The sequence below is a fragment of the Miniopterus natalensis genome, chromosome X (assembly GCF_054644295.1).
Source record: "Miniopterus natalensis isolate mMinNat1 chromosome X, mMinNat1.hap1, whole genome shotgun sequence".
Classification (NCBI taxonomy): Eukaryota; Metazoa; Chordata; class Mammalia; order Chiroptera; family Miniopteridae; genus Miniopterus; species Miniopterus natalensis.
Window position 1 is genome coordinate 80,761,115 of NC_142103.1, and position 15,154 is coordinate 80,776,268.

At 35.8% G+C, this 15,154-nt stretch overlaps 1 protein-coding gene across 4 annotated transcripts in view; it reads right to left on the minus strand.

Moving 5' to 3' along the window:
- The window catches only part of USP9X (ubiquitin specific peptidase 9 X-linked), a 112,237-nt gene that overhangs the window by 49,142 nt on the left and 47,941 nt on the right, over window positions 1-15,154 (minus strand). For all 4 annotated transcript variants that reach the window (XM_087813519.1, XM_087813520.1, XM_087813517.1 and 1 more), the window contains 6 exons: window positions 8,729-8,816; window positions 5,491-5,833; window positions 3,352-3,447; window positions 2,634-2,845; window positions 860-1,100; window positions 361-510 (listed from right to left, as the gene is read on the minus strand). In XM_087813519.1, the coding sequence (XP_087669645.1) occupies window positions 361-510; window positions 860-1,100; window positions 2,634-2,845; window positions 3,352-3,447; window positions 5,491-5,833; window positions 8,729-8,816 (1,130 nt within the window). The remainder of the gene's footprint in view (window positions 1-360; window positions 511-859; window positions 1,101-2,633; window positions 2,846-3,351; window positions 3,448-5,490; window positions 5,834-8,728; window positions 8,817-15,154) is intronic.

The following is a 15,154-nucleotide window of genomic DNA, read 5'->3' on the forward strand; positions in this document are numbered from 1 at the left end:
TGTTACGGACAATCAAAAAGTGCAGATATTTTCCTATAGAAACAGTTCTGAAGGAAGGATTCACTATTGTAGTACAAATATAAAATACAGTAGTATATTTCTAAACTTATATTCAATAGTTATAATTAAGCTGTACAACAAATTAACTTTATCTATAGGGAAATGTTTTAAATATCAAACAAGTTACAATCACCTTTCAGATGGATCCACTCTGAAGTTGATGGTTAACTGTATAGTTAATTTGTTATTTTGCCACATTAACTTCCAAGCTCAAGGAAAAAAAACATTCAATATACCTCTTTATTCTCAAAGAAGCTAGCACAATGCCTTGCATATAGTAATGCAGAACTATCTACTCACCACACCGGGCAAACAGCTTTCCACTTCTGGATTGGGACCATCACTGTAATGATTACCATGATTTCCAGGAGATCCGGTTGAGGAATCAGAAGAGCTATCAGGACTTGAAGGCATATTGGAACTTATTTGTGTAAGTTTGGCTGTAATTAACTGAAAATGATGTACTACGTTAGTATTAAAGACAAGGAAAAATACACAAAACAGCAGTAACACACCAACAAAAACAAAAACCCACAGGCGATACTTTTAGAAATATAACTTATGAGTATTGGCTAATGTAACCATTCAATTAGTTTTGTTTTTAGAAACCCTTTCCTCTACTATATTGTAGGTAACATTGATGCCTGTCAACTTAGTGTTACAATCCCAACACCTAATACAGAGCCTCATACATAACAGATGCTCAAATAACATTTATTGAATGAAATGTTGACTACTGAAATGAAAAATGGCCTCAGGTTTCATTTTCTTCAAAAGTCTGGTATTTAAGGATACTTACCGATTTATCTTTTAAGTTTAATTGTCCAATCAACTTTCTATCATCTGCAGGATCTATCAGTTCACCGCCCACAAAGAGCTCAATTTTTGTATGGGCTACATTGGCTTTAATACGATTGAGAATGCATCGTCGTACAGAACCGATTGTATCATTTGTATGAGACCATACATCCAAGTCATCAACTTGTCTGCCCTGGTTTGGAAAGCGAACTATAAAAGAGAGGTGTTTACCACGAAAAGCTCTGGGGGAACAAAAAAGAAAACATCATCACATTCAGCAGACTTTTAAATCTTCTTGCAAAGAAAATAAAGCTAAAAATCTAATATTGAATATTTTCTTATTAAACAAGACCAAGTAAGTTTAGGATCTTGAACATAAAAATGTACTGCTGCCCGGCTGGGCGTGGCTCAGCGGTTGAGCACTGACCTAGGATCCAGGAGATTGCTGTTCGATCCCTGTTCAGGGCACATGCCCAGGTTGTGGGCTCGATCCCCAATCGGGGGCATGAAGGAGACAGCAGATGAATGACAACTCTGTCATCATTGATATTTCTTTCTCCCTCTCTCTCTCTCTCTCTCTCACCCCCCTTCCCTTCCTCTCTCTGAAATCAATAAATATATATTTCTTTTAAAATGTTTAAAAAAATGTATTGCTCCTTTGAACTACAAATATAATCTTCAAAACGCAATACATTCCATTATTGTTACTCTTTAGTACTGTAGCAGAAAATGAGGTCTCTAGTTTATAAGAAATTAACACAAAGACACGAGTAACACTTCAATTATTTTAATGCTAATATCTTGAGAGTATCAACAAAAATGCTAAGGTGTTCATTTTTTCTGAAAAATTCTTAATATCAAAATTCACGCCCCAAAATAATATTTATGTTGGTATAAATATTGTTGCAGATAAAGATATAAATAAATGAAAATATTTAAAAGGAGCAATTTTAAATAATTACATGATTAACAAAGAACTGTTTTACAAGGAGAAATCTTTTAAAATAAATACTGATGACACTCATTTTATAAACAGCTCTAACTTATAAATACTATTTGAATTACTAAATGGTAAGACCTTAAAAGAACTGTTAGCAGACCATTTGAAAATGTTTCTTGCTATCCTGGCTCTCTGTCAAAGCAGCTTTTAAAAGTTCTTTCCAATTACTCTCCAATCCTACTATGCTATTATTTTTAACAATGTAAATGAATGGCATCAAAACACTTCAATTGCAAGATATGCCTGCAACACTTACCAGGCAATAAGTCATTGGCAAAAACAAACAAAGAGGAAACGTGAAAAACAAACAAAGAGGAAACGCGACTTAATGAGAACGCTCTACCAAAAACCCTAAAACAAAACAAAAAACAGATCCTGGAAAACAAAAACAGGTCTATTAAAAAAAGATTCTAAAGATGCAAATAACGTTCACGGGCAAGACACCAACACTTTCAAAAATGAAAAATTCTCTCTTTCTTTTGGTACATAATTAAAAAAAAAAAAAAAAAAAAGGTTTTATTGATTTTAGTTAGAGAAGGGAGAGGGAGGAACATTGATCGGTTAAGCTGCCTCCTGCATGCACCCTACCAGGGGACTGAATCCACAACCCGGGCATGTGCCCTGACAGGGAATGAACCGTTGACCTTTTGGTGCACAGACAACACTCAACCAACTTGGCCGCACCGGCCAGGGCTGGTACATCGCTTTAAAAAAAATCAAATGGCTAGGAAAATAGCAAGTAATTAAGAAATAGCACTAGCAGTTATTCACAAACCTTGACATAGGCAGAATTGTTCTTTCCTCATGATAATCGCTGTCACATTCATTTATATACTCCCTCAACACAGTTAATACTCGAACCATGCGAACAGCTTCTTGTCTTGCACAGTTAATACTGTCTTTGTCACCATCCAAAACGCACAATGTGTCATAGGAAGCTTTCAAACGATCAAAGCAAGACTGGATAAAGTCTTCATGGATCACCACCTACAAATGGGCCAAATATGACAGTTCAAGTTGCTTTGAAATGTAAAAATTAAATGTATATATAAAACGTTACTTCAATTAAAGATGGCAACAACTAATTTAAGGGTAGCACTCAATTAATCATGATCATATTTAACCAAAGAGTCTATACTGATAATAAAATATACTATGTGTTGTCAAAGGAAGCTAGAGTTATATAAGTATAAACTAGATACTCAAAAAATAAACTTCAGGATTAGGTGTTAAAATAAAAAGAAATTTAGTCAAAATCTCTTGCCATAATTATACTCAAAATCATCACTACAAGATAATATTAGGATAAGATTCATTTAGACAGCATTTTGTACAAGAGAAATATGTACTAAGTATTTTAGGTATATTTATAATAAGAGTTGGAACAAAAGAATTCCTAGTTAATTCTGAATTAAAGAAAAATTCTTTAAAGCAAAAGAGTTCTTCAATCAGAGTTTTCATTTGTGTAAGTTTTAATGTATGTCAATCCTCACCTGATTGACCTGTAGCCTTGGACCAAGGTTTGTATATATCTCTTTAAGGAGATCTATAGCTCTGCTGGCAATATCATCATTACTCTGAATCACGACCTGGGTTAAAAAAGATTCAAACGTAAATACCTTCCAAGAAATATCTTAGTTGGCCATTTCAATTCAAAACACACCCTTGGTTATTTTTAATCTAGTAGTCAATATTTTCAGAATACATCTACTTTGAAAAATCAAGAAAACCAAGTAAAATTAAATGAGAAAACAGACCAAAAGAAATAATACAAAACTCAAGTCTTTGAATAAAGAAATTTGTTTAAGAATGGAGGACACACAAAGATATAATTCATTTTAATCAGTAGTATCATTTTAAATTAACATATACTATACTATTAGTTTCGGGTGTACATTATAGTGAGATCCATTATTTATATACATTACAAAATGACCCCCATAAGTCTAGTTACCATCTGTCACCAAAGTTATTACAATACTGACTATATTCCCTGTGCTGTATATTAAGTCCCTATGACTTATTTAAAACTGGAAGTTTGCGCCTCTTAATTCCCTCCCTTTACCTATTTCACCTGCCCCAACCCCTCCCCACTCTAGTAACCAGCAGTTTGTTTCCTGTTCCATAAGTCCGTTTCTAATATTATTTAACACTGCAACTCAACACAGTAGTAATCAAGTTGTGAGACATTAAAGAAGGAATTCAAATTAGTTAAAAGGAAATAAAAGATTACTTGAAATAGGTTAACATAAAGGGCTACTGACCTAACTTCTACAGATCTTTATCACTCATCTAATTATATCACTGGTATGTAAATTATGCAGAACTCTAGGACTTCGAGGAAGTGTTTTAGGGCTGACCCCTATAAAGCTCGGGGAGGAGAAAGGTGGAGCAGCACAAGGAGGCTGAGTAGAAAAAGAGAACAGGCTTTCCGTTCTCACTTCAACTAGTTTCACATTTCGGAGTAGGTGTGTAAATTTTTAATTTAAAAAAGGGTTTCTGCTGTTCAAAAATGTTGAAAACTTAAGTCAATTGTAATTGAAAAAACTTATTTTAAAATGTTGAAAACCCCTTATTTAATTAAAAAGTCTGAACAATAAAATAGCACAGTAAAGATTTTAGGCTATTTACAGTTTGCAGAAAAATATTTCATATCCAAATATAATATATATATATATAAACTTGTGAACAGGTCAGGTTTTTAAAGTCAGGAATAATAAATTAACACCACATTGTGACAACATGGACAAACCTTGAGGGTATTATGCTGAGTGAAATAAGTCAGTTGGAGAAAGACAAATGCCATGTTATGTCACTTATATGTGGAATCGAAAACAAACAAACAAACAAAACAAAAAAACACACTGAAAACCAAATCCACTAGATATAGAAAACAGATTGGTGGCTACCAGAGGTGGGTGAAAAGGGTGAAGGTTGTCAAAAGGTTTAAGTTTCTAGTGATAAAATAAGTCCTGGAGATACAATGTACAGCGTGGTGACAATAGTTAATAATACTGTATTACATATTTGAAAGTTGCTAAGAAAGTAAATCTTAAAGAGTTCTTACCACAAGAAAAAAAAAGTAACCATGTGTAGTGATGAATGTTAAATAGACTTAACGTGGTGATCATTTTGCAATATATACATATAGAATCATTATATTATATACCTGAAACTAATATGTTATGTCAATAACATCAATGAAAAGTAAATATATAAATACTACAAAGGCGGAAAGATAACCTTAAATAGATAGTATTTTACTTCCTCAAATATTTAAAAACATCGTAAGTTAAACAGTGTCAGCAGATAAAGATCTACAACTGAACAAAAAAGGGAAGAACAGTAACTTCCTTGGGGTGGCATGAAAGGTTTGGTTAATGCACTTTCTACACACGTCTGGGACAGACAGATTCTAAGCCTAGACAAAAGGCAGGAGGGGAAAGAGAAGGGAAAGAGAGGAAAAACCCAGAGACAAATGACATGACAATAACATAAGGATGAACTATCACTGCCTCCTGGGACTGGCATCAAAGCAGCATACATATAATTTATATGCAAAACTGTGATTCCTTACCTATTTGAAAAACTGTATCATATACAATGTTTATAAGTCCCTACTTTTCACTTACCCTCCAAAGGTAGTCTAAACCTATTAACTCCAAATCATCCATCATATATGCTCTCCTTTTTGCTACTAGTTTTCCTTCTCGACAATTCACAGCTTTGAAGAATCGCTCAAAACATTTCATCCCATTTTCAGTTAATAGGGAAGGATCCAGCTGAAGCACGTTACTTTCAAAGAAGTCCTTATTAATATCAGGATCCAAGTCTGGCTCATCCCCCATCAACTTGGAATACCACTTAAAACAGGCTTCACGATCACAAAGATAAACTGCATTCTCTGCTAAGCACTTCCATATTTGTTTTGCCTGAGGAGCACATAGCCACAGTTGGCCATCCTTCAATAAAAATCTTGGAAAAACATAAAAAATTAGAAATTAGATCCACATAGATTTTATTCTGAAATGCAATCTATCTGTATACATATGAAATCATCCATTTATCACAATTATTTATATATTTTTCAAATACATTTTTACTGATTTGAGAAAGGGAGAGAAACATTGAACATGGATCAGCTGCCTCCTGCACGGCCCCTACTGGGGATCAAGCCCGCAACCCGGGCATGTGCCCTGATTGGGCATGTAACCGGTGACCTCTTGGTACATGGGCCACACTCAACCCACTAAGCCTCACCTGCCAGGCTATCATAATTATATTTTAACTACAAGTGAAACAATGACAGATCTTACTGACATCTTAAAATAACACATTTCTCAACTTTTATCAGGTAATAGAAAAGAATAGATATTAATTCATTCATTTAACAAGAGCATACTGTGTGCACTTAACAATGTGTCAATAATTCTGCTAGGTGACTGAACCTAAACTGAATAAAAGATTTGTTAACTGAACTTTAAACAGCTTAGTATGTTTAACAGTTGTTTGAGTTCTAGCATTCTGCTTATATGGCATCACCGGAGAATGAGGTTTTCTGCTAAGCGATTTTCATAGATAAACAACTCAATGACATTTAAGAGTTAACACTGCTTAAATTTTAACTTTCTGATGATATATACTTATCACTCAGTACCTGGCAACATTAAACAGAATAAACTAAATATGATTTAAATTCTGTATGGTAATATTCAACACTAGGTTTAGCAATTATTCAGGGATGTTTTCTAGGGTCTTTTGAGTTTTTTGACTATTGGTTTGGTCATTAAAAGAAGACAATAATGGCCCTAGCCAGTTCGGCTCAGTGGTTAGAGCGTCAGCCCCGGGACTGAAGGGTCCTGGGTTCAATTCTGGCCAAGGGCATGTACTTCAGTGGCAGATTCGATCCCCAGCCCGGTCCGTCAGGGAGTGTTTGGGAGGCAACCAGTCTGTGAGTCTCTCTCACATCTACCCCCACCCCTGCAATGGAAAAATATTCTCAGGTGAGAATTAAAAACAAACAAAACAACTACTGAGCTTAAGAGGGCTTTTAGCACCTAGTCCTCCCTAACCCTGCTACCTCTAATTTACAGATACAAAAGTGAGATCCAATGTGATAAAATGCAGTTGCTTTCAAAGTTTTTGTTGTTGCTTTTAAAGACAGTAGAGAATGTTCTCCATTTGGAAGTCGGATGTATAAAATAAAAACAGAGCTGCTCTAGTTACTGGGAAGAGGAGCGAAGAAGAAATGGGGATAAAACATCCACTGTTGGTTCAGGAACCTTGGAGTAAGCTCCTCAGAAGCCCTAAGGCTCCAAGTTAGCTTTGAAAATCACCGGTCGAATAAAGAGCACAGACGTTGAAGTTACACCTAGTTGAATGTGCAACACCCTTACATACTGGCTGTGTGATTTCAAACAAGCTGGTTTAAGCCTTGTGAATCTTGGTTTTCTTACTAATTGAATGGGGATAATACCTGCCCCATTGCACTGCTATGAGGATTAATGGTAAAGTATTTAAAACAGGTCGAATATACAATGGGTAAAGTTAGGTTCCTTTCCCTTTAGAGTTGTTATAGTACATGTAGATAGGTATTGAGCAAGGACTAGAAGTGATTTCCTGATTCCAAACTTTAATATAGCAAAAGAGCTCATAACCACTCTTCTGTTCTAGGAAATCTAAGGGATACAACATACACCACTCAATAACAATGGCTCACTATGGCAGTGAGTCTCAACCTGGGGAGGCAGGTCTTTCTATCCAAATGGTTGAAAAACACACTTCATTTTTAAACGAATACTAAATTTCTTAAAATCTAGTGGCTAGAGTTTTCCCTCAAGTCAAAATCATTATGTAATTTATATAAATGTTTTCCAATGTGAGCACATAGTTCAATAAATGTAATTAACACAGCCCAGAAGAAAATTCCCTAGTATATCAAAATAATAAATGCAATAGCTTTTTCTGAAGCACTGATAATCTTGGCATTTCTCTTAGCACATTTATGATCTGAATAAGTTCTTTTGCTATATGATGTGGTCTCTGAAATCACAAGAAATCTCTCATCAAAAATTGTAACAATTTCAACCTAGCTGGTATGGCTCAGTGGTTGAGTGTCAACCCATGCCCTGGTTGCAGGCTCGATTCCCAGTAGGGGGTGTATGCAGGAGGCAGCTGATCTATGTTTCTATCTCTGTCTCCCTCTCTCTGTCTCCCTCTCAATAAAAACATTAAAAAAATTTTTGAACAATTTCAAACCTGTAAGTATACAGTCATTAAAAACTAATTATCACTGAGGAAATTCAGCCTTGTACTACATTTAGCTTTGGCTTAAGGAAATAATACCTCTTTACCTCAACTCCATCAGGACAATGCTCTTAAAACATGACCTAAGACTGCCTTTGTCAGCCACTGCTAGGATAAACAAGGCACCACAGGACTCAAACCATTCTTTTGGGGTGCTGGTCCAGCAGCCTTTTATCCCCATTTCCTTAGTGTCTATGGTACCATTAAAGTCACAATGGTTCTCTAACTGGTTGTATCAAAATATGAAAACTTGTTCTGTAACAATAAACCTTTTTCCAGCATAAACAACTATAACGAACAGAATTCTATACAAAAGTTTAAAATGTGTTCTCTTCAAATACTGCAAAGAAGGGAAGTTAAAACTCAGACAATAATTCTATGTTTTTAATAAATGAACACATAAGGAAATGTCCTGTGACTTTCAGGTAATGATTTCTGTGTGGGAAAATAAAATGTGGGAAGGGGGAAAGGGCACCTAAAAGACGACCTAAGAAATATATCATACTAAGTTGCCATTCTTTATCTATGTCTTAAATAGAGCAATAGTAATTGTTTAAAACAAACCTAAGGAAGTTAAGCCGTTCTTGGACTTCTTGAACATGACTATATCTACTTCCCAGCCTTACAGTTTGTGGGTCATAGTCTTCATGGTCTGCAAATTAAAAAGAAAATCATGCATTATATATCTGGATACCCACATCACTGGTGACTTTAACCAAAGAAAATTAAGTCACTTACAAAGTCATTAATTTTTTATCATTAAAAGACATCCTGAAGTTTGTAATTATTGGTGATTTCTACTCATCTATTTTCCCTACAAAAATAAATTTTCCTTTTACATAACCAAAAGAAAATGATCTGTTAAATGTGCTAAAAAAATAATTCATCATAACGCCTTCAGCCAATCTTCATAAACAATGAAGTAATTTCTGATTATAGCTTAAGATTAACTTGAATGGTCAGTGAACGTGAACTAACCACCAAGACAACATTTTTTCTTCAATTTTCATCCTCTTATACTGAAAGCACTCTTCATGGACAAAAAATAAATTATATTACTAATGTCTACCTAGGAAGTTACAGTAATATAAGACGTTAATATAATGAAGTTAAAATAGTTATCACCATCAACATGTTATGAAAGATTAGTCTCAGTAATTCAAGAAAACTTAACCATTTATTTACAATAGTAACTCTGGGTAGGTCTTGGTTCCTAGGCCTACCTTAAATTGAAAATTCCTTTTAAAAAATAATTTAAAAATAAAACAAAGCTAGGAAACCCTTTGGTTTTACTTTCATTACAGCATACGATGGGTGAAAAAGTCTGTGTTTGCAATGAAAGACCACATACACAAAAAAAATCTTAGAAAGCACCTACTGTCCTAAAAATATTATGGACAGTGGACTTTTTTGATTTAAATTTTTGTTTTTTATTGCATTGGAAAAAGCTGTATAACCTGAAAATGACCGAACTGATTTGTGGCTTGGAACAGAAAGTTGAAGCAAATGCTCTGACAAGTGCTGTTAATCACTGACTTTCCTTCCAGTAAGTTGTGTTAGTCAAGAGGAATAAGAAATTGCGCAACTTCCTTTTAGCATCAAATACTGGTATTTCCATACCAGATCCTGGACCTTATGGTACGTGTGTGCTAGTGCTGAAGAATTCTAACTGTGTGAGACCCTTTGGAAACAGTAAAGGTAATCAAAGTCTCCAGAAATAATGAGGTTTCTTCTCTGAACAAACCTTGACATGCAATGATGGAACATGTACAATATTTAGAAACATCTCCTTTTGATGCGTTGGTGAAGAAAAATCCAATGATATTATGACTGCTTTCTACTTCCACATATTATTGTCATCTACTAAAAGTGTAAACACATATTGTGTACTTCCATGAAAGTCAATTTCATCAGGGCTCAGGAATGAAAGCACTACACTTTTAGTTTCTATAGAATACCAAAGTATCCTACTACGTAGAAATTTCCTTTTCAGAGCACTAGTCTTAAGTATCTGAACAAACAAAGGATTCAGGGTCTTTTTCTTAAAAAAAAAAAAAAAAAAAAAAAAAGGTGTTTATGCACAGCTTTGTTTACTCAGCAGGTTCTTTTATAGGGGAAATTTTAATAACTTCAAACTTAAGTTTCAAAAATAATATAAGAATTAACTCCCTAATCTTCTTTATCCGTATTCTCCAGTTATTTACATTTTGCCTCATTTGCCTCATTGATTGCCACATAGGTGTATGTGTAATTTTTCTAAGTCATTTGAGATTTACTTGGAGATAGGACCCTTACCCTTAAAGACTTTGATGACTATTTCAAAGTAACAATAATATTCTCTTACATAACCCCGTAGTTATCAAATTAAACAATGATAGGATACTATTATCTAACCCAGGGTTTCTCAAGAACCACTATTGACATTTTGGGCTGGATAATTCTTTGTGTGGAACTGCCCTGCTCACTGTAGGATATGTAGCAGAATCCCAGGCCTCTACCCACTATGTTCTAGCAGCATCCTTGCCCAAAACCCCTCTCCAAGTTAAGATTACACACCGCATTTAGTTTATACATAAATACACATGCCTTTTTATTCTTTAACTTGGAAAATTCATCACCCTTCGTTTCTAGATCTTTTAGAAAACTGCTCCAATTTTGTTGCATATCGCGTAATTTGGGCTTCTCTGATGCTTCATGATTAGATTCATGATTAGGCTAGGCATTTTGGCAAATACCACAGAAGTGACCCTATGTTCTCAGTGTATCATAATCAGGAGGAACATCATGTCATTCAGTGGCAGTATTCATGTTAATCGATCATTTGGTCAAGGTGCTTTGACCAGGTTTCTCCACTGTAGAGTCATTATTTTTCTCTTTGTAATTAGTAAGTAATTTGTGGGGAGATACTTTAAGACTATGTAAATGTCTTATTTCTTATCAAACTTTTATCCACTAGTTTTAGCATCACCCCATTTTTTTATTCAGGTGACAGTGCTTTATCAGGAACTGGGACCCAAATGATCAAGAAAATCAAGAAATAAGATGCCTCTATGCTACATAGGAAGGGAGAGGCCCTACATTTTGTTACAAAAAAAGCTTCCGGGCTTTGAAAACAAAGATGGTTGGTGGTTTTCCTTGCAAACATTCAGCTCCAAACAAATACTGTGATTAGACAACAAATTAAGATTGAGCCACACTGGTGGGTCAGGGCAAGATGGCCCATTTTTGACTTATGCTGCCTGGCTGTTCGATATCTCACTGAAAACAGGGAAAAGGAGATGAGACTAAATTAACTCAAGTGCCTCTGGCAAAGGCCAACATAAGCCGGTTCTTGTTATTATAGACTGCAAGTTCTCTAGCCTCCATTTCAGAACTCATCATGAGAAAATACACTTCTTAAAAAGCGTATGTAATTGATACATAATTCACATATCATAAAATCCACCCCCTTTTAAATGTATAACCCAATGGTTTTTAGTATAGTCAGAGCTGTCACAATCTACTCTCACATTCTACAAGATCTTCCATCATCTCAAAATAGAAACTCCACAGTCAGCCATTCCCCATTTTCCCTCACCCCCAGCCCTTAGTCTATTTTAGATATTTCATATAAATGGAACCTTACAGCATGTGGTCTTTTGTGACTGGCTTTTTTCTACTTAGCCTAATGTTTTTCAGGGTTCATCCTTGTTGTAAACTTCTTTTATTGCTAAATAGTAGTCCATTGTATACAATGTATTATTTATCCATTTATCAAATGAGGGACATTTAGGTTATTTCCACTTTTCTGGCTGCTATGAACATTCACGTTCAAGGTTTTGCATGGATCTATGTTTTCATTTCACCTGGGTATATAACTAGGCATAAACTGGACGGTAAATTCTATGTTTATCATTTTGAGGAACTGCCAACCTGTTTATCCAGGTGGCTGCACCACTATACAATCACACAAGCAACATAAGAAAGCTCTGACTTCTCCACATTCTTGCCAACACTTGCTGTTGGTTTATTAATTTCTAGTAGGTGTAGTTTCTAACTGTGGTTTTAATGGGCATTTCCCTAATAACTAATGAAATAGGGCATCTTTTTATATGCCAACTGGTCATTATTTTTAAAGAAATGTCTATACAGATCCTCTGCCCATTTCTTAATTGGGTTGTCTTTTAACTGTTGAATTATAAGAGTTCTTATGTATTCTGGAAACAAGTCCCTTATCAAATATATAATTAGCAGATATTTTCTCCCATTCTTGGGTTATCACTTTACTTGATCCATGGCCATTTTGATTTAACTTTTTTTTTTTAATCCTCACCTTGAAGATATTTTTTTTTTCCCATTGCTTTTCAGAGAGTGGAAGAGAGAGAGAAGAGACAGACAGAAAAACATCAACTGGTTGCCTCCCGCACACGCCCCGACCAGGGCCAGGGATTGAGCCTGCAACCGAAGTACGTGCCCTTGGCCAGAACTGAACCTGGGACCCTTTAGTCCATGGGCCGACGCTCTAACCACTGAGCCAAAACAGCCAGGGTATTTTGATTCAATTTTTGTGCATGGCTTATTTCTGGACTTTCAATTATATTCTACTGATGCATACATCTATCCTTATGTCAGCACCACACTGTCTTGATTGCTATTATTATGTAGTGACTTTTGAAATAAAAAAGTATGAGCTAGCCAACTGTGGTTTTTATCACCAAGACTGTTTTTGGCTATTAGGGCCACTTACATTTCCATGATTTTTAGGACCAGCTTGATAATTTCTGTAAAAAGGGACTGTGTTGAATCTGTAGCTCAACCAGCACAGTACTGCCATCTTAATATTCTATCTTCCATTCCAAAAACATGGGGTATCTTTCCATTTATTTGGATCTTTAATTTCCTTGGTATGTAGTTTTTAGTACCCCCGCCCCCCCGCAATTTATTCCAAAGCACTTTATATGCATAGCATTCCTGATCTCAAGGGTTGACTAATCACAGGAGAGTTCATCTTCACTGTCTCTTTATCTACATCTGTTACAATTCTGGTTGCTATGCTGCTTCACTTGTCAATGAGTACATGGAGCTCCAAGCACCCTCTCTTATAATTGCTCTTCACCAAATTTCCACTGGTTTTAACAATGCCCTTAGGAATGTGGCATGCTCTGGTCCAAATAAAGTCAGTTTCTACAAGCCTGCCTGCTGAACTCCTCATCCTCACAGCTCATCTCCCTCTAAGCAGAACTTGTACACAACTGAGCCAGTGGCAACATAGCAGCCAGCTTCTTCCAGAGTGATATCCTGCTTTTACAGAGCAGTGTTGGTGGGTATGGGGGGCAGAGCCCCTGATTTTCTCAGTTTGCCCCTCGGCATGGAACTTCCACCCTACGAGCAAGCTGCGGCGGGTGCGTGACCCGGGCTCCAGTATTCCCAGCCTGCCATGCCTGGGGTAAAGCTTCCGTACTGAGTAGGCACTGAGTAGAATAAGGGAGTCTCAGTCCTCTCCGCCAGTGACCACCAAGAATAGAGCTTCTGTACCACAGGTCAGGGGAAGATAAAGAAAGAATAGCGTGCCCCTCCCGTGGTGGAACCATAGCTCTAGACTGGCAACTGTGGAAAGAGAAAGTGAGCTGTGGCTCAGATGCTATGGACTCTTGCTGGTCTTTCCGAGATTTGGTAGATTTTCTTAAATAAAGTTTCCCCGATTTTCTGTATCCCCTTAAACCAATTCCCAGATACTTTATAAATTATTATTATTTAAATATTTTTTTCTAGTTAAATGATTGTTTTGTTAAGCTCTACTAAGTACCTTACTTCCACCAATCCAGAAGTTAAATCCCTCATCCCTTGGTGGTTGTTTTTTTATCAAGTTACATTTAGTAGTTGTGGTACTTTCTTTTCCTTCAGTATAGACGGAAAGGTTTGTTTTATTTAATGGGTTTAATTATTTTCATCATTTATTTTGCCCCAGTTCAGTCAGTGAGCACCAACTCCCAGTTTTTTGACATGTCAACATGATTCTTTGAGCACTTTCTTACTTTCTGAAATGAGGTGTTCAACCTTGTAATTTCCCTCCAACAGTCCTAGAAATAGCCATTACTCCAGAGAACTGTAAACAGTTAATAATACTAGCTTATTTTTTTAAAAAAAAATTACAAAGAACCCACACAGACTTAACAGTACTTCATGGCTAATGTCTAGGAATTAGCTACAGCTACTGAGAAAGTCTAGCCAAGGATCCATATCCTAATACAAAGCACAATTTGTGAATAACACTCAAAAGAAATTCTTTTACAGGAAAAAAAAAAAAAAGTTCCTAAAACTTCCAGTTTTGAGAGTCTGGGAAGAGGTAACTGAAAGTGGCTGTCCTAAGAAAACAGAATACAAAAATTCTGTGATCTACAACAAAGACAAGTTCTCCAACTCTATCCAGAAACCAGGGAAAATGGCAAATAAATCTTTCAATTAGTACAATGGCAATCCTACCAATAAATTAAAATGAGTGAAAACTGAAAGGTAGTTTTATGCTTTGCTGTATACAAATAAAAAAACTTTAGCCCAGCTGGGCATGGCTCAGCGGTTAAGCATCGACCTAGGATCCAGGCGATCAGGGTTCGATTTCCGGTCAGGGCACATGACCGGGTGTGGGCTGCAGCCGATCAATGACTCTCTCATCATTGATGTTTCTATCTCTCTCTCCCTCTCCTTTCCTCTCTCTGAAATCAATAAAGATATATTTAAAAAAACCCCACAAAAAAAAAACTTTAAAAGAATGACTTGGTAAGCACCAGTGCCTGAAAGCACAAGAAAGAACTCATGAGTAAACGTTGAGAATTTTAATAAGTTCATAACTTTATCGAAATAATGTTAAAAGAGGAGGTAGAATTGGCTGGCTATATTACTAAGGAAATGTTTTCTTCCAAAGATGAAGATACTAGTGATGAAATATGGGCGGGATAAATAATATTGGTGAAATACTGACCAGAAATTGAGAATATCAGTGAACTGTGGAAG